At 66.0% G+C, this 27980-nt stretch overlaps 2 protein-coding genes across 2 annotated transcripts; both read left to right on the plus strand.

Moving 5' to 3' along the window:
• Positions 1–2243: 2243 nt before the first annotated feature.
• Positions 2244–5140, plus strand: LOC118695230 (receptor expression-enhancing protein 4-like). Its single transcript, XM_036396684.2, has 7 exons — positions 2244–2498; positions 3282–3358; positions 3461–3581; positions 4356–4469; positions 4547–4679; positions 4722–4909; positions 4998–5140. Exons 1-7 carry the CDS (start codon positions 2259–2261, stop codon positions 5061–5063), a joined length of 939 nt encoding a protein of 312 aa, XP_036252577.1. The 5' UTR covers positions 2244–2258; the 3' UTR covers positions 5064–5140.
• A 4826-nt stretch (positions 5141–9966) lies between these two features.
• On the plus strand, positions 9967–27542 carry LOC118695134 (lysine-specific demethylase hairless-like). Its single transcript, XM_054517515.1, has 20 exons — positions 9967–10005; positions 10894–11017; positions 17169–17960; positions 18445–19261; positions 19845–20019; positions 20598–20818; positions 21453–21602; positions 21687–21773; positions 21856–21974; positions 22720–22792; positions 22929–23095; positions 23531–23746; positions 24277–24457; positions 24560–24635; positions 24749–24879; positions 25717–25815; positions 25913–26049; positions 26923–27123; positions 27200–27310; positions 27388–27542. The coding sequence occupies exons 3-20, from the start codon at positions 17205–17207 to the stop codon at positions 27448–27450; spliced, it is 3780 nt and encodes a 1259-aa protein (XP_054373490.1). The 5' UTR covers positions 9967–10005; positions 10894–11017; positions 17169–17204; the 3' UTR covers positions 27451–27542.
• Positions 27543–27980: the final 438 nt, after the last annotated feature.

The raw sequence follows: 27980 nt of genomic DNA on the forward strand, positions 1-27980 counted from the left end.
GCGGGGATGGCTTCTCCAGGGCATTGCCACCTGGCCCTGCCTCAGTTTCCCTGGCAGGAAAAAGCAGATTTGAACGCACGGGGAGCAGTGCAGGAGGGTTCTGGCACTTCCATGGTGGTGGCTGTGACTGGGATGGGGAATTTGGGGAACCCTGGGTCAGTCTTGGGGCTGCAGGGCTCGGAGAGGTGAATCAAGCAGATTTTAGTTTTTTGGGAGCATCTTTCAGGGCTCCACTCTTACACTCATCGTCCTTTAGGGCACCAAAAAGCATCACATCCCCTCCAGACCCAAAAAAACCCCTTAAACACCAATCAGAGTGGCTCTGCCCTCCTTTCCCTACCAGTTTCTTGATTTAAAAATGGTGTGTTTTAATATATAAAAATATAGGTATTAGGGAATTAATTTTTATGCTTTAAAGAGCATTTAATGTAGTGATATTCAATATATATGGGGAATTTTAAACACGACATTTTTATGTATGTTTAGCATATTTATTGAAATGTAATATGTACATATATAATTAAAATATTGATATAAAATATCAATATATATTATATATATTGATAAACCATATATGAGACATAATCAAGGTATACTATATTGATATTATATATAAAATATAATATACTATATAATTATTATAATATATATGTGAATGATTACAATATTGTTATATTAATATATTATATAAATTATATATTATGTTATATATTACATATTACATATTATAGTATATATTATACATATTATGTATGTATAATATAAATATATAGATATATCGATATATATTGATATAATACATATTTATATAATATGTATTATATAAATAGGTTGATATTTAATATATTTAGGCAATTTATAAAATGTTTTTATTTTATAAAGCTGCGGCTCACCGCTTCACCCGTGGGTCACTTTTAAGGGGCCCTGTTGCCCTTTTAAAAGGCTTTGTTGCCCTTTTAAGGGCATTGCCCTTTTAAGAAGCTCTGTTGCCCTTTTAAGTCCATTGCCCTTTTAAGAGCGGCCGGTGGGGCCCGGACCGCGCCTGCGCGGCTCGGTTGCTGCAACTTTCAACTTTTGGGATTCGCTCCCTCGGGGTTCGGGGGAAATTTGGGGGGATTTGGGAGCTCCCGGGGGCCGCAGCACCGCCCCTCCCGCCCAGCACCCCCCGGCCCTTCAGCCCCGGCCGCGCCATGGTGTCCTGGATCCTCAGCCGGGTGATTGAGTGAGTGGGGTCCGGGCGGTGTAACGGGAGGGCGGAGGGGGGCGGGGGGGGGGTCAAAGGGATCCCCCATTCCCGGCCCCCCATTCCCGGTCCCTCATTCCCCCCGTTCATTAACGGGGATCCCCGTGCTGGGCCCGCAGCGGGGACTCCTCGGAGAGGCCCCCGGCGGGGTGACCCCAAATTTCCCTATGGGGGTAACCAACACCGCCCCCCCAACCATGCCACCCCCCAAAATGGGTCCCTGAGCTGCTGCTGGGCCTCCCTGCCCGGCCTGGGCAGGGTGGGCACGGCTGGGGTGCCCTGCACCGTCCATGGGTGGGGGTCCCCTGAAGAGGCCCTGCCCCAACCGGGGGGGTCCCTGCTCTGAGTGTGCCCCCATTTCCTGACGGGGTCTCTGCTCTGAGGGTTCTCCTGTTTCCTGGCCGGGTCTCTGTTGTGAGACTCCCCCCATTCCCTGGCGGGGTCTCTGCTCAGGGGGTCCCCCCATTTCCTGGCGAGGTCTGCTCAGAGGGTCCCTGCCCAGAGACCCCCCCCGCCATTTCCTGTCGGAGTCTCTGCTCTGAGGGTTCCTCCGTTTCCTAGCGGGGTCTTTGCCCACAGGGTTCCCCCATTTCCTGGCAGGGTCCCTGCTCTGAGGATGCCCCCATTCCCTGGCAGGATCCCTGCCCAGAGGGTGCCCCCCATTTCCCCATTCCCTGGCGGGGTCCCTGCTGAGAGGATCCCCCCATTTCTTGGTGGGGTCCCTGCTCAGAGGGTCCCTGCCCACAGGGTTCCCCCATTTCCTGACGGGGTCCCTGCTCTGAGGATGCCCCATTCCCTGGCAGGATCCCTGCCCAGAGGGTCCCCCCATTTCCCAATTCCCTGGCAGGAATTCCCCAGAGCAGGGCCACCAGGTGGGTGTTTGGGCTGCTGGCACCTCCCTCAGCCCCGGCACCGAGCCTGACACCGGGGACGGAGCCCGCGGGGCGCAGCCCGGGCCCTGCCCTGCCCGGACAGGTCGGGCCGGTCCCGGGGCCCTGGGAGCTGCACGGTGCTCATGGCCGAGCCTCCCCGGAGCCTCCCGGGCCGCTGTCCCGGGCTCGGCTCGGTGCTGGAGGGGCTCCAGGCCGGGCTGCAGCGCCGGGCCCGGCGGCTCTGCTGGGCCGGGCTGCTGCTGCTCTATGCGGGCTGGCCGAGCTGCCTCACCCCCGCCCTGCGCTACAGGCTGCTCTTCGGGATGCTCTACCCGGCCTACGCCTCCTACAAGGCTGTGAAGGCAAAAAACATCCGGGAATACGTGAGTCAAGTGCTTGGGGAGCCCTTTTCCTTGGGCTCCTGTCCCCCCTTTTCTTGGGGCTCCTGTTCCCTCTTTTCCTGGGGTTCCAGGGCTCCAATCCCCCTGCCTTTTCCTTGGGGCTCTCATCACCCCCCTTTTCCTTGGGGCTCCTGTTCCCTCTTTTCCTGGGGTTCCAGGGCTCCAATCCCCCTGCCTTTTCCTTGGGGCTCTCATCACCCCCCTTTTCCTTGGGGCTCCTGTCCCCACTTTTCCTGGGGTTCCAGGGCTCCAATCCCCCTGCCTTTTCCTTGGGGCTCTCATCACCCCCCTTTTCCTTGGGGCTCCAGTCCCCCCCTTTCTGGGGCTCCAATCCCCCTTTCCAGTCCCCAGTTACCATTTCTGGGGTTCACCCCTCCTTTTCCCAGGCTCCAAGTCCCCCCTTTTCCCCAGACTCCAGTGTCCCATTTCCAGAGTTCAGCCACCCTTTCCCAGGGCTCCAGTACCCTCTCCTTTTCTGGGCCTCCATTCCCCCCCTTTCCAGTCCCCCCTTTCCAGGCTCCAGTCCCCCCTTTCCAGGCTCCAGTCCCCCCCTTTTCCCTGAGCTCCAGTCTCCTTTTCCCAGGCTCCAGTGGCCCTTTCTGGGGTTCAGCCCCTTTTCCCAGTCTCCAGTCCCTCTTTCCAGTCTCCAGTTCCTCTTTCTGGGCCCCAGCCCCTCTTTCTCAGTCTCCAGTGCCCCTTTCTGGGCTCCAGCCCCCCCTTTTCCCAGCCCCCAGTGTCCCTGATGTGCTCCCTGTGGCTCCCCAGGTCCGATGGATGATGTACTGGATCGTCTTCGCTCTCTTCATGACCACAGAGACCTTCACCGACCTCCTCATCTCCTGGTGAGCCTGGGGAGGGACTCTGCCTGTCCCCAAACCCCCCCAGATGTTGGAGGGGACCATGAGGTGCCTTTGGACCCCCCCATCACCTGCCTTTTTGCCCAGGCTCCCCTTCTACTACGAGGTGAAGATGGCTTTTGTCATCTGGCTGCTGTCCCCGTACACGCGCGGGGCCAGCCTGCTCTACCGCCGCTTCGTGCACCCCACGCTGGCCCGCAGGGAGAAGGTAAAACCCCAAAATCCGGGGGTTCTGGGGGTCCCCCTGCCCAGCCTGGGGGGGGTCAGCCCCTCCTCGAGTTGGGGTGGTGGCAGCCCGGGGATGTGGCATTGCTCCAGGTCGTGGGAGGTGATAATGCACAGGGATGTGGCGTGCACTGGGGGGTGACAATGCTCAGGGAACGCTCCAGGTGATGGCATTGCCCTGAGAGGTGACCATGCTCAGGGACATGGTGATGAACTGGGGGGTGACAATGCTCAGGGAACTCAGGGAACGCTCCAGGTGATGGCATTGCCCTGAGAGGTGACAATGCCCTGGGAGGTGACAGTGCTCAGAGACATGGCATTGCCCTGGGAGTGGACAATGCCCTGGGACATGGTGATGCCCTGGAAGGTGGCAGTGCCCTGGGACATGGGGATGCACTGGGAGGTGGCAGTGCCTAGGGACATGGGGATGCCCTGGAAGTGACAGTGTCCTGGGAGGTGACAATGCTCAGGGGCATGGTGATGCCCTGGGAGGTGACAATGCTCAGGGACATGGGGATGCCCTGGGGGATGACAATGCTCAGAGAATGCTTCAGGACATGGCATTGCCCTGGGAGGGGACAGTGCCCTGGGACACGGGGATGCACTGGGGAGTGACAGTGCCTAGGGAGGTGACAATACCCAGTGACACGGGGATGCCCTGGGAAGTGACAATGCCCAGGGACCTGACCATGCCCCAGAGGTGGCAGTGCCCAGGCCACCACCCTGCCCTGCCAGCACGTCCCCGTTTGTCTCTCAGGACATCGACGCGTTCCTGGTGCGCGCCCGTGAGCGCGGCTACGAGACCGCGCTGAGCTTTGGCAAGAGGGGCCTCAACCTGGCGGCCACTGCCGCTGTCCAGGCAGCCACCAAGGTACCCAGCAGGGTGACAGGGAGGGTGACATGCCCTGGGCTGGGGTCTGATCTGTCCTCTCCATGTCCCCCGTGCAGAGCCAGGGCGCGCTGGCCGGGCGGCTCCGCAGCTTCAGCATGCACGACCTGCGCTCCCTGCCCGAGCAGGCCCCCGTGCACTTCCAGGACCCGCTGTACCTGGAGGAGCAGGGGAGCCTCCAGCAGCCCTTGGGTGAGCAGCTGAGGGGTCACAGAGAGGGGGGACCCAGCAAAGCCCACGGTGGCCGTGCTGGAGGTGGCATGTCCCCTCTGTCCCCAGGCCTCCGCTATGAGAGCGAGTCGGACGAGGAGGAGCTGTGGTCGGACTCGCAGGTGTCCCCCTCGGTGTCCCCATGCCGGGGTGCCAGACCCCTGTCCCGCTGGCAGAGCCTGAGAACCCTGAGGAAGAACCCAGGAAAAGAGGTGACCTGGGAGGGGGACACACACTGGGGATGTGGGGCTGTGTCAGGGGGTCCTGACTGTCCTTGTCCCTGTCCCTTTCCCTGCCCAGGGCTCTTGCCGGCTCCTGCGCAGCCGGACCAGGAGGAGAGCGGCTCTGTCAGAGCAGGAGAGCTGAAAATGCCAGGAAACTGCCAGGAGGCTGGAGAGGAATTTGCTGCTGCGGCATCAGGAGGGACCTGTGGCTCCTGGCACCCCCTGGGGATGCTCATTGTGTTCCCTAGGGAGGCTCCTTGTGTTCCCTAGGGAGGCTCCTGCACCCCTGGGGAGGCTCCTTGTGTTCCCTAGGGAGGCTCCTGCACCCCTGGGGAGGCTCCTTGTGTTCCCTAGGGAGGCTCCTGCACCCCTAGGGAGGCTCCTTGTGTCCCCAGGGTGGCTCCTGGCACCCCCTGGGGAGGCTCCTGCACCCCTGAGGAGGCTCCTTGTGTTCCCCAGGGTGGCTCCTGCACCCCTAGGGACGCTCCTGGTGTTCCCAGGGTGGCTCCTGGCACCCCCTGGGGAGGCTCCTGCACCCCTGGGGAGGCTCCTGCACCCCTGGGGAGGCTCCTGCACCCCTGGGGAGGCTCCTTGTTTCCCCAGGGTGGCTCCTGCACCCCTGGGATCCTCACACTGTAAATCCCTTCCCCGTGGCCCCTGGAGGAGGGGGGAGCAGCTCATCCCCAGACCCCCCAGCTCGGTGCTGGCGCCTCTCCTGTGGGGTCTGGCCCTCCTTTTCCCCCATGCCATGAACACTACGGGCTCCCCCCTCCCTCCTCCTGCCATGGTGCCTTATTCACCACATTCCCGTTCCCCTGGGAGCCAGGAGTGGATGTGCCTTTTCCCTCTGAAGCCAAAGCCCTGCCTGGGGCCCCCCCCAGACACAGACTGACACCCCCATACTTGAGCCCAGAGCGCTGGGCAGCGCACAGCTTTTAACATTCCCCTCTCCCAAAAAGAGGGTTTTGTACCTGGAAAAATAAATGCTTGTTTCAGACTTTGGGGAGCAGGAGTTGTCCCCAGTGCTGTCCCCTTCCGCAGGAAGCATCCTGAGATTGGTTTTTCTCTTTGAGGAAGCTCTGGAATCCATCTGAGACTCCTCCAGGGCCTCTCCCTGAGTGTTTCCATCCATGTTCCAGAATCCCAGCTACAGTCCCAGACTCTTCCAGGGAAGTTTCCTGAGATTTTTTTTCCTTTGGATGAAGCCGTACCCTCAGGATCCTCCAGGCATGTCCCAGAGCCTTTCCCCCACATTTCAGCTTCCAGAATCCCTGATAGCATCCCATGTCTCCTCCAGGGAAGTTTCCTGAGATTTTTTCCTTTGGAGGAAGCTGTACCCTCAGGGATCCATCCAAGATCCCTCCAGGCATCTCCCAGAGCCTTTCCCCACATTTCATATTCCAGAATCCCCCATAGCACCCCCCAACTCCTCCAAGAAAGTTTCCTGAGATTTTTTTTCCTTTGGAGGAAGCTGTACCCTCAGGGATCCATCCAAGACTCTTTCCAGGCATCTCCCTGAGCCTTTCCCCACATTTCAGGTTCCAGAATCCCCAATAGCATCCCCTGAATCCTCCAGGGAAGCTGCCTGAGATTTTTTTTCCTTTTGAGGAACTGTACTCTCAGGTATCCATCCAAGATCCCTCCAGGCATCTCCCAGAGCCTTTCTCCATATTTCAGGTTCCAGAATCCCTGACAGCATCCCCTGAATCCTCCAGGGAAGCTTCCTTCTTTTTCCTTTGGATGAAGCTGTACCCTCAGGGATTCTCCAGGCATCTCCCAGAGCCTTTCCCTCACATTTCATGTTCCAGAATCCCCCATAGCACCCCCCAACTCCTCCAAGAAAGTTTCCTGAGATTTTTTTCCTTTGGAGGAAGCTGTACCCTCAGGGATCCATCCAAGACTCCCTCCAGGCATCTCCCTGAGCCTTTCCTCACATTTCATATTCCAGAGTCCCCCATAGCACCCCCAAGCACTCCTCCAAGAAAATTTCCTGAGATTTTTTTCCCTTGGAGGAACTGTACTCTTAAGGATCCATCCAAGACTCTTTCCAGACATCTCCCAGAGCCTTTCCCCATATTTCAGGTTCCAGAATCCCTGACAGCATCCCCTGACTCCTCCAGGGAATCTTCCTGTGGAAGTCCTCCAGGGAAGCTTCCTTCTTTTTCCTTTGGAGGAAGCTGTACCCTCAGGGATCCCCCCAGCCATCTCCCAGAGCTTTTCCCCCACATTTCAGCTTCCAGAAGCATCCCCCAGCTCCTCCAGGGATGCTTCCCGAGATCATTTTCTCATTTGGAAGGAACTCTCCCTCCTCGGGACTCCCACCCCCGAGTCTTTTGTGTCCCTGCGGCCGCCGCCGGTGACATTCCCGAATTCCCGGGGCTCCCTGCAGTAGCCGCGTCCCCCACGGCGTGGCAGCAGCAGCGGGGACACCGGCACTGTCCCGGCCGTCCCCGGATTGTCCCCGCTCCCTGCCCCGTCCTCGGCGGGGAGGGAGGGGGTGGCACAAGGTGACTCTGCGGCTGTCCCGCGGTGCCCCTGCTCGCTGGCATCAATCCCCTCGCTCCCAATCCCGCCTGCCCTCACCCCGGGGCCAGCTGTATTTTGTATTTTTAGCCTTTGGCTGCTGCCCGATTTCGGGGGTCTCCCCAGGGCTCTGGGGGGTGTTGGAGCAGATTAGGTGGAGGTGGCTGGATTAGCTCTGTCCAACTGATTACTGAGAGCAGCCGAGGAGCAAGGCTGGGTGGGGACAGCGAGGGCCAGGGGCTGCCTGTAATCCCCTAAAGCCGCTTAGGGAGCGCGGTTCCTCCAAGGATACGGCCCGGGGAGGCCGCCCGGGGGTCAAACGGGGGGTTCCTGCATGGCGGGGGCCTCCCAGGTGGGCTCACAGCAGCGTTGGAGCCTCGGTGTTGCATCCCCGGGGTGTGGGGTCGGGGATTCCCAGCTTGGGGAAACTGAGGCACGAAACTGAGCAGCGCCTTCCCAGGAGGGACAAGGGAATGGACACGACACCAGCGCCTTCCTGGCAAGGGACAGGGAGTTTTGGTGTCCTGCTTTGCTAAACCCGCGTGTCCCCCGGGGGCTGAAACCCAAGGAGGGCATAGGAGGCGGGCGGGGTGGCACTGCCCGTCCCCCCGGGGCTCGGCAGCTGCGGCGGTGCCAGCGCTGATCGCAGCTGTGTCAGCGCCCGGGCCAGTGCCAGGCTGCATCAGCAGAGCCCTAATCCCCCGCGGCTCGCCTGGCACCGCCCCAGCACAGCAGGTTAAGCGCCTGACCTGAGCTCGCCCGCTGCCACTGTCCCCTCCGGGGAGGGGCTGCCAGGCTGAGCCCGGCTGGCACCGCTGTGGGGACCCCCTGTGCCAACCTGTGCCACCCCAAACCCCTGGGCAGGAGTGGGGGGACAGCGGGGCTGGGGGCGTGTGGGAGGTGACACAACCGAGGGGGCTCAGGGAAGGGATTGTCCCCCTCTGCTCCGCTCAGGTGAGACCCCACCTGCAGCTCGGGGGTCCCCGATATCAGAGGGAGGTGGAGCTGCTGGAGCCAGTCCAGAGGAGGCCACGGAGATGCTCCAGAACTGGAGCCCCTCTGGAGCCAGGTTAGGAGAGCTGGGGGTGCTCACCTGGAGAGGAGAAGGCTCCAGGGACACCTCAGAGCCCCTTGCAGGTCCTGAAGAGCTGGAGAGGGGCTGGGGCTGAGGCAGGGAGGGACAGGACACAGGGAATGGCTCCCTGCCTGCATCCCTGGGAGCTGGCAGGGGACCCGGTGACGCAGGGCTGCTCTGTGCCAGCTGACAGGGACACGGCTGATGCTGCGCTGCCAACCCCGGGCCGTGGTTGCTGCAGGGCCGGGCACTGCGGGGGTGTCACCCACCCCTGTCTCTCTCAGGCTCAGGGAAATTTGGGGTCATGGCTCCCAAATGGGATTTACCTCCCCAGGGAGCTGCTGGGTGCTTGGGGTGCCACCCCCAGCTTCCTCCTCGGCCTCCCATCCCCGGGAGCGGCCTGAGCCCCCCCAAACCCACCCTGGTGACACCGAGTGACATCACACTCCTCATCCATCCCCCCCTCCTTCCCTGCCCCATGCCCAGCTCATTTCACCCCTTTGCTCTGGGGTGCTCCTGCCATCCCCGGGCTGCCCTTCTCCCCCCAGCCCGGCCGTTTGGGGGTCCCAGGTGAGGGTGGGACCCCCCGAATCCCCACGGGGGTCCCCCCGCGCTGTCCCCTGCCGGTGGCCGCTGTCTGAGTCAGCTGTTGGGGCCGCAGCCATGTGAGGCCGCGCACACATGGCTCCCCGCGCGGCACCGCGCTGTATTTTTAGCAGACGGTATCAAAAGCATAATTATGTCTGTTGTTTAAACGCAGCCTCTTTTCTGGCAGCCCCGGGAGCTCTCAGCTGCCTCCCGCCGCAGAGGGCAGCGAGGGCGGGCTGAGGAGCCGCGGGAGAGGCGGGGGGGATGATGAGACCCCCCCCTCCATCCCTCCCTCCATCCCTCCCCAGCGCTGCCGCGCAGGTAAAACCTCCCCTCCTCATTCTGGGGGGGCTCCCACTGCGCCCCCACACCGTGTCTGAAGCGCGCTCATGCCCCCAAGGCTGCCGGTGAGCCGCTGGTGAGGATGAGGAGGAGGAGGATGAGGATGGCGAGGAAGAGGATGACGGGTGGGAAGCGCGGCGGTGGCGGGAGGGGTCGGGAAAAGGGCGTTCGAGGTGACGGGAGTGTGGGAGGACACGGCTGAAGGAGCTGCTGCATCCCCCCCGCCTCCCCGCAGCCGCCTGTGCCCCCGGGGACGCGTCTGTCCCCAGCCAGCCCGCGCTGGCACCGAGCGCCGCTCCGGCTCCGCGTCCCCGCCGTGACACCGCGGGCGCTGGGCTGAGCGCGTTTTGGGAACCGTAATCTCCAGGGCATCACCTCCAGGGCGAGCTGGGCACCCCAGGTGGAGCGGGGAAACTGAGGCAGAACATTTCCGGCCGCCAAGGGAAACTGAGGCAGCGAGCTCGGGCTGCCCATCGCTCTGTCCCGTGTCCCCGGGAGCACCGTGGGGACGCCGGAGGGGCCCGCACTGAGGGCAGGAGCCCCCGGGCACTGCCAGGTAGGTGCTGCCAGGGCCGCCGGGGTGGCACGCAGGTGGCAGCGGGCTGCCCGTGTCCCTGGCTGCCGTCCTAAGCCCTTGGCCCCGGGGTGAGCTTTTAATTACATCAAGGTATTTGAAGCGGGTTCCTGGCGCTGGGTAAACAGGAGTCCCGGGCACGTGGAGGGGGGCACGGGGTGGCACAGGACGGGCACGGTGCCCCCGCACCGGCGCTTGCCCGGGGAGGGAAGGAGCGATGCGGGGACGGCAGCATCGGGCAGCGCCCATCACCTGCGGCCGCTCCGGCACCCCCGGGCTGGCACAGCGGCATGGGGGGCACCCCTGGCACAGGTGGGTCGGCTGCCACATCCCGCCGTGCCCTCTGACGCTGCTTCTCCTCTCTCCGTCCATCTCAAGCTTCGCCTTGAGGGAAGCGGCGCCGGGGAAGGGGCGAGCGGGGCCGGGCCGGGCCGGGCCGGTGTCGGGAGCGGCCCCAGCCCGGGGGGAGCGGCTCGTCCGTCCCCGGCAGCGCAGCGAGCTGCGGGATTAGCGATGCTTACTCACCTCCCCGGGGAAAAGCGGCAGATTAGGGCCGGGAGAAGTGTCCGACCCTGCGGCGGCGGGGCCGGACGGGGCCGCTGGGGCTGTCCGGAACCGGCACCGGCACCGGGGAGGTGCCCGGGCCCCGCCGTACCGGCAGCCAGGGCTGGAGGGGAGCGCAGGCTGCCAGAGCAGTTGGGCTGCGGCCCTAATTCCCAGAAAGCTGCTCGTGTGGGAGTGAGTGTCCTCCCGTGCCCTCCGCTCCGCCGCAGCCTCCAGACTCCTGAAGGTTTGACGTGGGGTTTTTTTCTTTTTTTTTTTTTTCCCTTTTTCTTTTTTTTTTTTTTTTGCTTTTTTTTTTAATTTAAGCGCCGGGTGCAGATTAACAAAAGCTCTCGCGGCCACAGCGCCCGGTGCTGGGCACGGGGAGGGATCGGGGCTGCTTCCTCTGCCTGCGCCCTCAGCTTCCTCACCTGCGCCGCGCTGCAGGCAGGTAGGTGCGTGCCGGGCTCTGTGCCGGGGCTGCGAGGAGGAGGAGGAGGAAGGAGGAGGAGGAAGAGGAAGGGCTGGGGTTCTGTGTGCGCACTCCGGGCAAGCAGGAACGGGGATCCATTTTGCATGAGGAAAAAGCTGGATTTTGGGGTCTTCCCCGGTGGATTTTGGGGTCTTCCCCGGTGGATTTTGGGGTCTTCCCCGCTGGATTTTGGGTTCTTCCCCGCTGGATTTTGGGTTCTTCCCGGGGCAGAAGCGGTTTGTGGGGCTGGAGGTGCCCTGCTCCAGTCGGGGGCTGTGGGCACCGGGCTGGGGCTGGCAGGACCCTGCTGGGACATCAGGAGAGGGGTTTGGGGGACCAGGACCCTCATCCATCCCTCCCCCGGCGCTGGATCGTTCTGGGGATCCCCTGTCCCGCACACATCCCCCATGGGGACACCGTGGGGACAGTGTCCCCTCCGTCCCCCCATGATCCCAGGGGCCACCATGGGGGCAGCGTCCCACATGATCCCAGGGGACACCGTGGGGACAGTGCACCTCCATCCCATGTCCCCACTGTGTCCTCCATGATCCCAGGGGACATTGTGGGGACGATGTCCCGCTGCCCCATGTCCCCACAGTGTCCCCCCATGATCCCAAGGGACACCATGGGGACAGTGTCCCTCTGCCTCACCCCCTCACAGGATCCTCCATGATCCCAGGGATTGCCATGGGGACAGTGTCCCTCTGCCCCATGTCCCCACAGCGTCCTCCATGATCCCAGGGGACACCATGGGGACAGTGTCCCTCCACCCCGATGTCCCCACAATGTCCCCCCGATGCCGGAGCAGGGCAGGGGTGCCGAGGTCTCTCATTCGGGAGTTTCCAGCCTCCTGTGGTGGCGCTCTGGCCGGCACTCGGCTCCTGGGTGTTGCCGTCCCTCTGTTTTGGGGGAAAACCAAGGATTTTGGAGCTCTGTGCCAAGCCACCAAGGCAGAACCCCCTCGGGCGCTATTCCCAGCTGGCAGAACTCAAACCCAGCCTGGACCCCCCCGCTTCACCCTGGGGACCCTCTGGGGGTCGTGCTGGGCCGGGCAGGGCGCGGAGGGACCCGGGCAGGGGCTGGGGCTGTGAGAGCAGGCACGGAGCCGTTCCTGGGCTTGGGGAGCGGTGGCTGAGCCCCAGCAGAGCCTCCCACAGCGTGGCCGCCCCGTGGGGACTGCACCGGCCCTGGGAAGGCTCCACCAGGCTCCCTGGCACGCCGAGGGCAGCGTGGCGTGGGGAGGGGACAGTGCCCAGCGATGCTGCCCCAGTGCATGGTGGGAAATTCCCCGCTGTCCCTCCATCATCGCCCTGCTCCCGCTCCTTGCCCCATCGACCCTCCTTGGTGTTTCCAGCGTGGTGCGTCCATCCCTGTCCCCACCTGTCCCCTCCTTGGGGACATTCCCGGCACCCCGGGCAGGCCGGGACGCTGCAGAGCCTTCCCGGGGTCCCTCCCGCTGCCAGCTCCGTCCCAGCCCTTCCGGATCCATCATTCCTGAGCGAGGGAGGGAGGCAACGGCAAGAGTTCGTCTTTCAGCACCTTCTCATCGCAGGCAGGCGCGGGCTCTCCCTCGCCCCGAGCCCTGTCTGGGTCCCCTCCCTGTTCCCTGGCACCCACTGGGTGCAGCCAGCAGCGCCCCAAACCCCCTGGGCGAGCAGGGCTGGGGGGTCCCGCTATGCCCGGCCATGGGATGGGACAGCCTGGAGCCCGGCCCAGCAAGGGTTAACCCCCGCTGCCCGCTCCCAGCGGGACCAAACCGCGAGGGAGCCGCTGAGCTGGAGCTGCCCTGGCACTGCTGGGCTCCTGAGAGCCCTGACCCCTTCTCCCGTGCCCCCAGCCCCGTGCCGGGCCGCCGTGCCCAGGTTTATGTAAGGCGGGCACAGCCTGGGCACACGCGGGTTACATAAACCCGCACGGCGCTGCTGGCAGCGGTGCCAGCCCCCCCTGGCAGCCCAGGAACGGGGGGTCCGCCTGGGAGACCCCCCCAGGTGCGCCCCACAGTGGCTGGGGTGGGGTGGGGGTCGGGGTGTCCTCGTGCTGGGGGTCCTGGGGCTTGGGGACAGTGGGGGGGCACCCACAAGGTGCCAACTTTGGCTGGTGGGACGCAGAGCATGGCAGGGATGGGTGTGAGCCTGGTGGGCATGGGAGGGGTCGGTGAGATCCTGGTGGGCACAGCTGGGATGGGATCTGTGAGACCCTGGTGGGCACAGCTGGGATAGGATCTGTGTGACCCTGGTGGGCACAGCTGGGATGGGTGTGATCTTGGTGGGCATTGGTGGGATCTGTGAGACCCTGGTGGGCACAGCTGGATGGGATCTGTGTGACCCTGGTGGGCACAGCTGGGATGGGTGTGAGCCTGATGGGCATTGGTGGGATCTGTGTGACCCTGGTGGGCACAGGTGGGGTCTGTGTGAGCCTGGTGGGCATTGGTGGGGTCTGTGTGACCCTGGTGGGCACAGCTGGCATGGGTGTGATCCCAGTGGGCACGGCTTAGATTTGTGTGACCCTGCTGGGCTGCAGAGCAGGGATGAGAGGCCCCAGGCTCTCCCTCTTCATCCCTGGTGAGGGTGGCACTGCCAGGATGCTGTCACAGCACCCCTGTGCTGCCCAGGGCCCTCTGCACCCCTCGGAGCACGCCCTGCTCTGCTCAGCCGGCTGCTGGGGGGTCTGCAGGGGGTGCAGGAGCTCTGTCTGTCCCCCAGGATCTCTGTCTGTCCCCCAGGAGCTCTCTCTGTCCCTCAGGAGCACTGTCTGTCCCCCAGGAGCTCTGTCTGCCCCCCAGGAGCTCTGTCTGTCCCCCAGGAGTTCTGTCTGTCCCCCCAGGAGCTCTCTCTGCCCCCCAGGAGCTCTCTCTGCCCCCCCCAGGAGCTCTGTCTGTCCCCCCAGGAGCTCTCTCTGTCCCTCAGGTGCTCTGCCTGTCCCCCAGGAGCTCTCTCTGCCCCCCAGGATCTCTGTCTGTCCCCCAGGATCTCTGTCTGTCCCCCAGGAGCTCTCTCTGCCCCCCCCAGGAGCTCTGTCTGTCCCCCAGGAGCTCTGTCTGCTCCCCAGGCAGGGGCAGCAGGGATGGACCCGGCTCTGGAGCACACTCGAGGCCACATCTGTGACCTTTGGCCAAAGCCGAAGGGGTTTGGGGTCCTGGGGACTCCCGTGCCGTGGTCTGGCCACCTGCTCCGTGCTGGCCACGTCCCCAGCACCAGTTCAGGGACTCGTGGCCCATCCCGGTGTTTGTCCCGTTCCAGTCTGGCCCGGAGCGGGCGGCTGGAGCCTTTCCTTGGTGCCGGGGCGGCCTTGGCGAACAAAGGGCGCTTTCTTCAGCCGCACGGGGCAGAGCACACCTGCCCGCCTTGGCACCGCCGCCGGTGCCCCCGGGGCTGGGCGGCACCGCCGGCACCGCGCCGGTTCCCGGTTCCCGGGCGTCAGCAGCCCCAGCATCCATCCCTCCCTCCCTCCCTCCCTCCCTCCTCCTGCCCAGTCCTGCCGGAGCCGGCGGAGGCTGCACGCTCGTGGGGAGCAGAGCCGCTGCCACCTCCTTGTCAGCGCTCAGGATGCTCAGGGCTGCCTAGAGCCGGGGGAAGGTCCCGCTCGTGCTGCCGCTGCTCCCTGGGTACCCCAACCCCCGAATCCCAGCCCGCCGCGACCCCCAGCTCGTAGGAGCACAGACAGGAGGAGCACGGAGCCTCCCAAGCCAATGGATCGAAAACTTCAGCTCCAGCACGAGGAGAAGAACATCCCCAGGGCCGCCCGGGCGGCTTTCTGCCTCCTCCAGATCCCGGAGCCGGACCCCTTCAGCCTGTGGGTTTAGGTGCTCCCGCCCGCCCGGTTTCGCCTCTCCCGGACCCGGTGGCACCGGCGGAGACCCCGCTCGTCCTCGGCGCTGGGGTCCCTGATGGACCCTCCAGGTAGCTGCGGGCCACAGGGGGTGCTCGCCCGCCGAGCAGAGGGAGCGGCTTCCTGTGCTGGCATGAGGGACAGGGGACAGTGTGACCCTGCGGCAATGCCACCCCCGGGGTGACCGCGAGGATGGGGCAGCCTCGGGCCACTGGGGGCTGCGCTGGGAGAGCTCCCTGAGGTGCGGCTGGGTGGGACAGCCCGGCCCCGGAGGGATGGCGTGGCTGTCCCCAGGGTGTCCCTGTGCCCCAGGGTGCCCCGGGACGCTTCCCGAGCACCGTGGGAATGGCGGCTTTGCCCTCTCTGCGGGGAGGATGTGACAGGAACAAGCGGCTCTGGGGACACACGGTGCTGTCCCCACCCCGCTCCTGTCCCCATGCCGGCCCTCGGGGCGGCTCTGTCCCCCCCCGCAGCAGGGCTGGGAGCTGGCTGAGCTCGGCTCTGTCCCCCTCGGCCTCTCCGGGCACAGGGACACGGGGACACGGGGACACGGGGACACGGGGACGGGATGCGGGGTCCGGCTCGGCAGCCGCGCCTGCGTGTGGCCCGGGTCCCGGCGGAGCGTTAATCCTACAAATCCCCCCCGGCATTTCTCCCAGGAGGGGCCCCTGCGAGCGTGGAGCTCCCCCCTGGCTGGGAGCCCTCTTGGGAAGCGCACCCAGCCCTGGCCGGGGGCGAATACCTGCGCGGGGCACGGCCTCCCCACGCTGGGTGCCAGCGGCCGGGCGCGGGGCCAGCCTGGGTGCGGAGGGACTGGGGGTGGGCGCGAGGTGCCGCCAGCCCCGCCGGGATGGGCGCAGGAGGGACGCGATGCGACGGCGACACCCGGCCCGGACACGTGTCCGCCCTCACCGTGCGGGAGGGGAGCCGGGATCGCCGCGCCGTGCCGGGCTCTGCAATGCCCGGTGCTCAATGCCCGGTGCCCAATGCCCGGTGCCCAATGCCCGGTGCCTGGTGCCCAATGCCCGGTGCCCAATGCCTGGTGCTCAATGCCTGGTGCCCAGTGCCTGCTGCCCAATGCCTGGTGCTCAATGCCCGGTGCCCAATGCCCGGTGCCCAATGCCTGGTGCTCGATGCCTGGTGCCCAATTCCTGATGCTCAATGCCCGGTGCTCAATGCCCGGTGCTCAATGCCTGGTGCCCAATGCCCGGTGCTCAATGCCCGGTGCCCAATGCCTGGTGCCCAATGCCCGGTGCCCAATGCCCGGTGCTCAATGCCTGGTGCCCAATGCCTGGTGCCCAATGCCTGGTGCTCAATGCCCGGTGCCCAATGCCCGGTGCCCAATGCCCGGTGCCCAATTCCTGGTGCTCAATGCCCAGTGCTCAGTGCCCGGTGCCCAATGCCCGGTGCCCAATGCCCGGTGCCCAATGCCTGGTGCCCAGTGCCTGGTGCTCAGTGCCTGGTGCCCAATGCCTGGTGCTCAGTGCCCGGTGCTCAATGCCCGGTGCTCAATGCCTGGTGCTCAATGCCCGGTGCCCAATGCCTGGTGCTCAATGCCCGGTGCTCAATGCCTGGTGCCCGATGCCTGGTGCCCAATTCCTGGTGCCCAATGCCTGGTGCCCAATTCCTGGTGCTCAATGCCCGGTGCCCAATGCCTGGTGCTCAATGCCTGGTGCCCAATGCCTGGTGCTCAATTCCTGGTGCTCAATGCCCGGTGCCCAATGCCTGGTGCCCAATGCCTGATGCCCAATGCCCGGTGCTCAATGCCCGGTGCCCAATGCCTGGTGCTCAATTCCTGGTGCTCAATGCCTGGTGCCCAATGCCTGGTGCTCAATGCCTGGTGCCCAATGCCTGGTGCCCAATTCCTGGTGCCCAATTCCTGGTGCCCAGTGCCTGGTGCTCAATGCCTGGTGGGCCAAGGACAGGACGCTGTTGTTCCCCCTCTGATTTCCCCTTGCAGCTTCTGATTAAACTGGTGCTGAGCTCTGTTTGCAGAGCCAATAGCCCTGGGCAGGACTTCTGGTCATGAAGCACCTACTGGAAATGGAGACAATCTCAGTGTTTGAGAGCATCTCTGCTTCTGGCATCTGTTACATAGAAAACAAAACTGATTTTCTCCTCACTTTGCATAGATCTGGGGTAGATCCAAGCTGTGGCAGCCTTATGAAATGGGAGTGCTCCGTCCACCCGTGCCCCAAACGCGGGAGGATGGAGCTGGGGGGTTGAAGGCAGAGCCCCAGCAACACCCCCAAGCATCCCCGTGCCTCAGTTTCCCCGCTGATGTCGCTCTCCCTGCCCGCAGGGACGGCGCTGAGCACCACATGAGCGTGGGAGCAGCATGGCCAGCGACGCGAGGATGGGGGAGAGCCCGGCGCGGTGGAGAAGAGCCCCGGAGGCGGCGCAGGACTCCCGGGGCACGGAGAGCAGCGCGATGCTTTTATCCCGGAGCGCCGCTGCCGAGCTGGGACTCCCGAGCTACCCGGAGCCCGGCAAGCTGAGCTACCCCGTGGAGAAAGGATGTCCCTGTCCCTGGAGGGGCTCCGAGGGATGTTTGGGACCCGGCCGGGAGCTCGCCGGGGGCCGCCTGGGCTGCCCCTACCCCAGGGGCCCCAAGGACGGAGCGGAGCTGCCCCCGCTGCTGCCGCCCCGGAACGGGCAGCCCAAGGGGGGCTGGGGGGAGCCCTGCAAGGAGCCCCCGGGGCCGCGCTGGGCCGAGGCCGTGCTGGCCCCGCTGGCCCTTTACAGCCACGCGTACCAGCGCTACCCCCTGGCCGTGCCCGGCGCCGCCGGCAAGCCCCGGGACGCGGCCGGAGAGTGCCCGGCCTCCTTCCAGCACTGCCCCTTCCTCCTGGAGGCCAAGCACAGCCCCTTCCTCCTGTCCTCGCTGCTGCCCAGCGCGCCCCCGGCCGAGCCCCCGTTCGGGGCCGCGGGGCCCGAGGGGCCGGGGCCGGTGCGGGACGGGCGCTTCGCCGGCCCCGAGTGGAGTTTGGGCTCCTACGGGCCCGCCTGGGGCCAGCCCCTCTACCTGGGGGTCCCGCCGAGGTGCAAGGCGGCTCTGCCCCCCTTCGACGGCTGCTCCAGCTCAGGGAACAAGGTAGGACCCCTCGGAGAGGCTGCGGAGCGAGGATGCTCGGCTGTGACAGCGGCTCCAGCCCCGCCTGCACCCCGGGCAGGGCCTGGCAGCGCCCCCGAGGGTGGTGGGCAGGGGGCTCGCAGCCCCCCGAGGGTGACGCTGCGCTATCCCCGCGGGTGCTGCCACCCCCGGGCTGAGTCACGGCGGCGGAGCCGCGGCACGGGGGCGGCGGGAGGCAGCGCTGCCAGCCCTGGGCGCGCCCCGTGCCGCTGCTGCGGCTCCCCATTCCTTTCCCACGCTGGCAGCGGGGCACACGGGCACCCCGGGAGCCGGCCCCGGGCACCGGGAAGCACCGGGCGGCTGCCCAGCCTGGCAGGGGTGTGGGGAAACTGAGGCACGGGAACGGAATGCTCCCCATCGCCCCCTCGCAGGGATGCGGGTGACAGAAGCGGGACGAGGACCCCCCCCACATGTGGGGTGACACCGCCCCTCTGCTCCCTTCCAGGAGTTTTACGCCAAGAAAGGCCCCGGGTTCCTCCCCTCGAGCAAGAACCACGCGGCGCCGCAGCTGCTGGGCAGGAGCCAAGCAGGGCAGGACCGAGCCGGGCAGGGGGAGCCGGCGGTGCCGGAGCTGCCGGGAGCCCCGTGGAGGGATGGCCGGGCGGGGGGCAGCTCGGCGGTGCCCGCTCCCCATCCCCGCACGCCTCCCCCCGGCTGCAGCCGCCCCCTGTTCCTCCTGCAGCCCGGCCCGGGGGGCTCCGGGGGGCCCTGGGTGGGCTCACGGCCCCACGGCGCCGATTTTTCCATGGACGCGGGGCCGGGACGACCCTCGGAGCCCAAAGATGAGCGCCTGGGCTACCGGAGCGCCCAGCCCCGCTCGCCCCCTCCATGCGGGGACCCCAATCCGTCCCCTCTGCTGGCGGACGGGCACTACCCAGCGGCTGTGGCCAAGCCGGAGCCCCCCCCGGGCTGTCTGTGCCCCAGCCCGGGCTGCGATGGGTGCTCGGGGGTGTCCAACCCCTTCGAGCCCACCGTGGCCGTGGCCGGGGGGCGTTTTCCGTGCCCCCCCAGCAACCACACCAAGCTGAAGAAGACGTGGCTGACGCGGCACTCGGAGCAGTCGCTGCCTCGCTCCAAAGCTCCTCGGTGGGACGGGGGTCCCGAGCCCCCCGGGGAGGGCAAGCGCTCGGCCAAACGCCCCCACGGCACCGCCGAGGGTCCCCGCCCTGCTGGCGAGGGCGCCGGGGCGGCCAAAAGGGGCACCAAGGCCACGGAGAGCGCGGGGGACGCCGAGGAGAGGAGGATGGAGCTGGGAGAGGAAGGTGAGGATGCGCGGGATGCGCAGCGGGGCCGCGGAGAGGGCGGGGGCAGCGCCCGATCCCGAGGGAATTTTGCATCCCTGGCGCCCGGAACACGAGCTGGGAACACGTGTGGGCCGCGGAGCTGCTGCGCTGGGGCTTTTCCCGGCTCTGGCAGCGATTGCCGGGGTGGCCACGGACAGAAATGTCCCTCTGGGGCAGCGTGACACCCTCGGGTGGGATTCCCGGGGCTTGGGAGCGCTGCGGCTGGGGCAGGGACTCCTCGGGGAGGTGTTGGCATCCCAGGCCTGACCTCTGAGCAGCTCCAGCCCTAATTTCCAGCCCTACTTTCTGGCCCAGTTTCCAGCCCCCGCCACAGCGTGCCTGTCATAGGATCCCAGCATCCCGGAATGCTTTGGGTTGGAAGAAACCCTAAAAGAGACCTAAAAACCCCATCCAGTCCCAACCCCTTGCCATGCCCAGGGACACCTTGCACCCTCCCAGGTTGCTCCAAGCCCCGTCCAAGCTGCCCTCGGGCACTTCCAGTCCCTCGCAGCTGGTGCGGACGGGGCCCCACGGTGTCCCCAAGCGCTGCCCGTGTCCCCAGAGCCGCCGAGCCGGTGGTGCCTGCAGAGCCTGCCCTGCACGGCGCTGCCCCCCAGCATCCCCCGCTGCTGTGCCTGCGCCCCCCGCGCCGGCCGCGACCCCGAGGCCGAGGAGGAGGAGGAGGAGGAGGAGGAGGAGCCCCCCGAGAGCAGCTGCAGGCTGCTGCACTTCCGCAGGTGAGCCCGGGGGGAGCCCGCAGGGCCGGGCAGGGGGCAGGGGAGCCGCCCCTTCTTTGGAATTGCCCTTTTGGTCAGCCCGCTTTGGAATGTCCCCTTCTGTCACCCCGGTTCAGAGGATTTCCTTCCTGTCACCCCACTCTCAGAGCGTCCCCTCCTGAAGGAGCATCCCTTCCTGTCACCCCTCTTTGGGACATCCCTTCCTGTCACCCCTCTTTGGGACATCCTCTCTGTCACTCCTCTTTGGGACACCCTTTCCTGTCACCCTGCTTCACAACAGCATCTCCTGTCACTCCTCTTTGGGACACTCTCTGTCACCCCACTTTGGAGCATCCTCTCTGTCACCCTGCTTCACAACACCCTCTCCTGTCACTCCTCTTTGGGACACCCTCTCTGTCACCCCCCTTTAGAGAATCCCCCCCTCTCCCCCCACTTTTCCAGCATCCTCTCCTTGTCCTGCCCTTTTCCAGCATCCTCTCCTTGTCCTGCCCTTTTCCCTCTCCCACCACCCCAAATTTTCCCCTCTGGTCTCCTCCCCCCATTTCGAGCCCCCCCAACTCTGTCCCCTCTCCCTGCAGGTTGGCCCTTGGGGACACCGGCGAGCTGAGCGTCGATGGCCTCTGCAGCCTGGGGGAGGCCCAGGGGGACGTGGCCAACCCTGATCTGGGTCTCAGGAATGTGGGGAGCAGGAGCGTGGGGAGCGGCCTCTGCCTGGCCAAGTACCTGCTGGGGGTCCTGGGGGACCCTTTCTGTGCCGCCGTGCGCAGGGACAGGGACACGTGGCCAGGAGGGCCCGAGGGTGAGCGGGGAGCAGGGAGGGGGTGGCACTGGGGACACGGGGACACGGGGAGCAGGGAGGAGGTGGCACTGAGGACATGAGGACATGGGGAGCAGGGAGGAGGTGGCACTGGGGACACGGGGACATGGGGAGCAGGGAGGGGGTGGCACTGGGGACACGGGGACACGGGGAGCAGAGAGGGGGTGGCACTGGGGACAAAGGGAACAGGGAGGGGGTGGCACTGGGGACACGGGGAGCAGGGTGGAGGTGACACTGGGGAAACGGGGACATGGGGAGCAGGGAGGAGGTGGCACTGGGGACATGGGGACACGGGGAGCAGGGAGGGGGTGGCACTGGGGATATTGGGAGCAGGGAGGGGGTGGCACTGGGGACAATGGGAGCAGGGTGGGGATGGCACTGAGGATATTGGGAGCAGGGTGGGGGTGGCACTGGGGACACGGGGAGCAGGGTGGGGATGGCACTGGGGACATGGGGAGCAGGGTGGGGATGGTACTGGGGACACGGGGAGCAGGGTGGGGGTGGCACTGAGGATATTGGGAGCAGGGTGGGGATGGCACTGGGGACACGGGGAGCAGGGAGGGGGTGGCACTGGGGACACGGGGACAAAGGGAGGCTGAGGATGTGTTTCCCGCAGGGGTGACGGGCTGGAGGCGGGGGGAAGGAGCCCCCCAGCTCTGTGACTCCTGCCAGCGTGGCTTCTTCAACTCCCACTGGAGCTGCGCCAGATGTGGCTTCCAGCTGTGCCCCGAGTGCCACCGCAGCAGGCGGGAGGAGAGTGGCGCTGGTATGGGGATGGGGAGGGGTGGGAAAGGGGGTGACAGCCCCGTGGGGGCTCGCTGGGGACAAACAAAGCCTCTCTCTGTCACAGAGGGTCCGGCGCTGCCACCCCCGTGCACCCCCGGGCGGGGCCACCACGTGTCATCCCTGGTCCCCACACAGTTCGTCCCCACCTGTGGTGAGTGTGTCCCCCAAAAACCCCAAAAATCCCTGCTGGTCATTGCTGGGGGGTTGACACCCCTGTCCCCATCATCCCCCAGTCCTGACCCGGCTCTGGAAGCTCCTGCACGAGGTCAGGGCCAAGTTTGGCATCGAGTCCCGCTGTCCCTGCGGGGAGGGGGCCGCGGAGCAGAGCCTGGCGGAGCCCCCGGGCAGGCAGGTACGGGGAGGGGGGCTCTGGGTGCTGGGGTGCAGGGCGCAGGGCAGCAGCGTGCAGGGTGCAGGGGTGCAGGGTGCTGGGGTGCAGGGCACAGGGGTGCAGGGTGCTGGGGTTCAGGGGTGCTGGGGTGCAGGGGTGCTGGGGTGCAGGGTGCAGGGGTGCAGGGGCACAGGGGCGCAGGGGTGCAGGGGTGCAGGGTGCTGTAGTGCAGGGGTGCAGGGGTGCAGGGGTGCGGGGGTGCAGGCTGCAGGGGTGCAGGGGTGCAGGGGTGCAGGGGTGCAGGGTAGCAGGGTGCAGGGTTCAGGGGTGCAGGGGTGCTGGGGCACAGGGGTGCAGGGCGCAGGGGTGCAGGGGTGCAGGGCGCAGGGGTGCAGGGGTGCAGGGGTTCAGGGGTGCAGGGTGCAGGGCGCAGGGGCGCAGGGTGCAGGGGTGCAGGGGTGCAGGGGCACAGGGGTGCAGGGTGCTGGGGTGCAGGGGTGCTGGGGTGCAGGGCGCAGGGGTGCAGGGGTGCAGGGGCACAGGGGTGCAGGGGTGCAGGGGTGCAGGGGCACAGGGGTGCAGGGGTGCAGGGGTGCAGGGGTGCTGGGGCACAGGGGTGCAGGGCGCAGGGGTGCAGGGGTGCTGGGGCACAGGGGTGCTGGGGTGCAGGGGTGCAGGGTGCAGGGATGCAGGGGCGCAGGGTGCAGGGGTGCAGGGCGCGGGATGCGGCTCCCAGCCGCACCCCCACAGCCCCGCGGTGTTCCAGGAGCCGCCGGTGCCCACCCTGCCCCCCCGCAGCAGCCACGGCCCCGCAGAGCCCGCCCGGCCCATCAAGGAAGGTAGGGCCGGCTGCGACCCCCCCGCGCTCCGGGGGGGTCAGGGATGCCGCACCCCGTCCCCTTTGTGGGGTGCCGGCTATGGGGGGACGTGCGGAGGACGGCGTGGGACACCCTGACCGTGTTGTCCCCCGAGCAGAGAGCCCCGAGGAGGGGGCGCCGTCCCCGGGGCAGCCCCCGGTGCGGGGGGGGACCGTGCAGAGCGCGACCCTCTGCGACCTCCTGGCCTCCACCGCCGTCAAACTGTGCCTGGGGCAGGACGGGGTGCGCATGGCCTTCGCTCCCGTGGCACCGGCACTGCCCAGCGTGAGTCCCGCGGCCCCCGGGCCACCCTCTGCCCACCCTGTGGCCCTGATGCCCACCCTGTGCCCCTCTGCCCACCCCGTGCCCCCCTGCCCACCCTGCGCCCATCTGCCCACCCCTGCCCCTCTGCCCACCCCGTGCCCTGCTCCCCACCCCCGTGCCCTCCTGCCCACCCCGTGCCCATCTGCCCACCCTCTGTCCCTCTGCCCCTCTGCCCACCCCTGCCACCCACCCCATACCCTGCTGCCCACCCCTGCCCTGCTCCCCACCCCGTGCCCCTCTGCCCACCCTTGTCCCGCTGCCCACCCCGTGCCCTCCTGCCCACCCTAGGCCCCTGATGCCCACCCTGTGCCCCTCTGCCCACCCCCCTCTGCTGGGGCTGGGGGGGTCCCCGTGCCCTTAGGGGCTCCCCAATCTTTTCCCCCGCCCTTTCCCCAGGACAATCGCCTGACCAGCATCCTGGACAGCATCATCGCCCGCGTGGTGGAGAGGAAGATCCAGGAGAGGCAGGCGGGGGTCGAGCTGAGCCCCCCCGGCTCCCCGGAGCCCCCCGTGTCCCCCTGCGTGCTGACCCCCAGCGGGCTGCTCTGGCTGCACGAGCCCGGCCACGGCAGCGCCTACGAACTGTTCCAGGAGCACTGGAGGCACGGCCAGGTCAGTGGGGGACACCTGCAGCCCCCCTGTCCCTCCGTGTGGGATGACACCCCGAGCCCCCCATCCCTGTAAGCTGGGTGACACCGGAGCCCCCCGTCCGTGAGTGTGGGGTGACACCGGGTGGGTGACAGCACTGGGCGGCATCACCCCGGGAGCCCCACGTCCCCGAGTGTGGGGTGGCACCCGGAGCCCCCATCCCTGCCTGTGGGGGGACACCCAGAGCCCCCCGTCCTTGAGTGTGAGGGGACACCCGGAGCCCCCCATCCCTGCCTCTGGGGTGACAACCGGACCCCCCCGTCCTTGAGTGTGAAGTGACACCCAGAGCCCCCCGTCCTTGACTGTGGGGTGACACTCGGAACCCTCGTCCCTGAGTGTGAGGGGACACCCAGAGCCCTCATCCCTGTGTATGGGGGGACACCTGGAGCCCCCATCACTGTGTGTGGGGTGACACCCGGAGCCCCCCGTCCTTGCCTGTGGGATGACACCCAGAGCCCCCCAGTTTCCCCACTGACCCCCAGCTCCCCCCGCAGCCCGTACTGGTGTCAGGGCTGCAGAAGCGGCTGGAGCCGCGGCTGTGGGCGCCCGAATCCTTCCAGCCCTCGGGGCAGGAGGAGCAGGAGGAGGAGGTGGAGGCCGTGAACCTGCGGGCACCGCGGAGCCGAGTCCGGATGAGCAGCCGGAGGTTTTGGGATGGATTTGCCGCCAGCACAGGTTGGGGGACGAGGAGTCTGTGGGGTCCCCGGTGTGATTTTGGGGCGAGGTGTGAGGGGAGCCAGGCTCCATCCCTGATGTGGCACCGGGGTCCCTCCACAGCATCCCCCGAGCAGGAGCAGAGCAGCGGGGACCTGCTGAAGCTGGAGCGTGGCTTTGGGGACACGGAGCTGAGCCGGTGGGTGACAGCACAGGGTGGCATCACCCCGATGTCCCCTCCCCAGGCCAGCGGGGCTCAGTGGGGCTGGGGGGGGGTTCCTGAGTGTCACCGCGCCCCCCCCTGTGTCACAGGGCCACCAACCTGCGGGCCAGCCTGCCCCTGCCCGAGTACTGCGGGGCCAGCGGCCGCCTCAACCTGGCCTCCGACCGGCGGGGCCAGCGGGGCCGGCGCTGGCTGCGCCCGCGACTCTGCGTGTCCTACGGTGAGAGCGGCACCGGGCATTCGGGGGCACCGGGGTTTGGGGGGCACCAGGGCTTTGGGGGGCAGCCAGGCTTTGAGAGGCACTCGGGCTTTGGGGGTTCCGGGCCTTTGGGTGGTCCCCGGGCTTTGCAGGGCACTGGGGCTTTGGGGGACACCGGGATTTGGGAGGCACTGGGGTTTGGGGGGCTCTGGGGATTTGGAGGGCACCAGGGCTTTGTGGGGCAGCTGGGCTTTGGGGGGCAGCCAGGCTTTGGGGGTTCCCGGGCTTTAGGGGCTCCAGAGCTCTGGGAGGCACCGGGGCTTTGGGGGCAGCCGGGCTTTGAGGAGCTCTGGGGCTTTTTGGAGCATCGGGGCTTTGGGGGACACCCCGGCTTTGGGGGACACCGGAGCTTTGGGGGGCTCCAGGACTTTGGGTGGTACCCGGGACTCTGGGGGGGGCAGCCGGGCTTTGGAGGTCACTGGGGTTTGGGGGGCATCGTGGCTTTGGGGGACACCAGGGCTTTGGGTGGTACCCGGGCTTTGGGGGGCTCTGGGGCTTTGGGGGGGACCGGGACTTTGGGGGTTCCGGGGTTTTGTGGGGCACCAGGGCTTTTTGGAGCTCCGGGGTTTTGGGGGGAACTCGGGCTTTGGGGGCCTCCTGGGCTTTGGGGGACGCCGGGGCTTTGGAGGGCACTGGGGCTTTGGGGGGCATTGGGGTTTTGGGGAGCTCCAGGACTCTGGGAGCCACTCGGGCTTTGGGGGGCAGCCGTGCTTTGATGGTTCCTGGGCTTTGAGGGTTCCCAGTGATTGTGGGGCAGCCGGGCTCGCCCCGCCCGCTCCAATCCCAAATCCCTTCCAGCTGTGCCTGCTCAGGAGCGGAACTTTGGGACCAAACCCCTGACGGTGGAAGCGGCCGATTCCATCAGCGTCCTGGCACACGCAGCACGGGCACCGCGGGGTAGGGGCAAAGTGCGGGACCCCCCCATACCCACCCTGACCCCTGGCAGCCCCCTGAGGGTCCCCCCACGCCCACCCTGAGCCCCCTGTGCCCGCAGAGCCGCTCCTGCCCGCCGAGCTGGACGAGCTGGAGGCGCCGCTGCGGGAGCGGCTCGGGGCCGGCGCGGTGCCCGGTGCCCTGTGGCACATCTTCCGTGCCGAGGATGCCCCGCGGATCCGGGATTTCCTGCGCAAGGTGGGTGCCTGATAAGACCCAGATCTTTAGATTGGGCTTAACCCCGAGCGAGGCAGAACCACCCAGATAACTCAGTCCCAAGCAAGCTTAGTGGATTTCAGCTCTTCAGTGATTCTCAGCTCTCTTAGGATTCCAGCTCTTTGCTTGCTTGCTAGGGCACCATAGGGCCAGGGGTAGAGGCAGACGAGAGAGAGGAGGAGAGTCCTGGAGTTCCACAGCAATGGTTTTATTGTGGGGTCTGTGAAGGGTTCCAGTGTTGGCTCTTCTTCTCCCGAATGGGCTAAACCAGCCCCTTTTTATAGGGTAAAGGGGGATCCAAACTTGTCCAATAGCAGGGGTTAGGGGAAAGGGAGCTATGGGGTTACAGAGATAAGCTATGGGGCGAGAGGCAGAAGACAGGAGCTTATTTTGTGTCTCATCATGACTCAGCAGCTCCTGCTGTTAAGTCTCAATCCTCCATGGAGCTCTGGCCAGCTCCAGGTGCCACCACCCCCGGCCCCTTCCAGCGCCCCGGCCCCGCTCACCCCTGGCACCAGAGCCGGGGCAGGACGGGGCTAAGGTGTCTGCTAATACCAGATGGTCTCGGTGCCAAACTCTAGCCCAATCAACCTGGAATAACAAAGCTACTCCTCACACCCAACTAAAGCATTTACTGGTCCCAGTACAGGCAATAGAAAAGACACCAAAAGATGAAATAATAATGAACAAACGCAGCTAGAAACAGCAAAGATCAACCCTTGTACCTTTTGCATCATGATCTAGCAAGAAAAACCAAAATGAATTTAGGTTTGCCAATCCCTAAACCCAAGTGAGCTACTTAGGAGCAGCTGTTACTGAGCAAACCCGGCCCCGCTCACCCCTGGCATCCCACAGGCGGCGCAGGAGCCGGGGCAGGACGCAGTGGAGCCCCCCGGGTTCTCCCTGGAGCCCCCCGGGTTCTCCCTGGACCCCCCCGGGTTGTACCTGGACCCCACCTTGCGGCGGCGGCTGCGGGACGAGTGCGGGGTGAGCGGCTGGAGCCTCCTGCAGCTCCCCGGGGACGCCGTGCTGGTCCCCGCCGGGGCTCCCCACCAGGTAGGCGCCCCCCATCCCCTCCCTGAGAGGCCGTGCCGAGCCTCAGGGGAAACTGAGGCACGGCAAACACGGGCAGGTGCGGAGCCTGAGCGGCACCATCAGCGTGGAGCAGCAATTCCTGTCCCCAGAGAGCGCCGTGCGCCTCCGGAACCTCGGCACCGGGACCCCGCGCCGCCTCCGCGCCCAGGTGAGGGCTCGGGAGGGGAAATCTGGGGGTGTGGGGTAGGGTGAGCGGGGCTGAGCCCCCTCTTTGCGCCCTCGCAGCTGGACGGGATGATCATCGCCGCCGTGCGGGAGGCGCTGGGCGTCCTGCGGGGCTGCCAGTGAGGGCACGGAGCGACGGGAGGACACCGGGAGCCTCGGGCATGGCCGGGACACCGGGAGCCTCGGGCACAGCCATGGCCGAGACACCGGGAGCCTCGGGCAAAACCATGGCTGGGACACCGGGAGCCTTGGGCACAACCACGGCCGGGACACCGGGAACCTCGGGCACAGCCATGGCTGAGACACCGGGAGCCTCGGTCATGGGCACGGCCGGGACACCGCGGGGAGCCGGGACCGGGCGCCTTTTGCTCGGTGCTTTGCTCCCAGAGCTGCCCGCGGGGCTCGGGGCGGGAGGAATAAAGTGTCCAGAGTGTGCCAGGGCCGCTGGCAGCACCAGCACCCACCTCGGTGTGTCCCTTTGTGCCCCTCCAGCGGTGCCATCGGGGCCAGGGGGCTCTGGTGGCGGTAGCAGCGCACACCTCGGTGTGTCCCTTCATCACAGCAGCGCCAGGGGGCTCTCCCTTCATCCCCTCTTCATCCCATTTGGGTCAGGAGTGCTTTCCCTCCATCCCATCATGGTCAGAGCTGCTCTC

This window comes from Molothrus ater, chromosome 28, assembly GCF_012460135.2.
Source record: "Molothrus ater isolate BHLD 08-10-18 breed brown headed cowbird chromosome 28, BPBGC_Mater_1.1, whole genome shotgun sequence".
Classification (NCBI taxonomy): Eukaryota; Metazoa; Chordata; class Aves; order Passeriformes; family Icteridae; genus Molothrus; species Molothrus ater.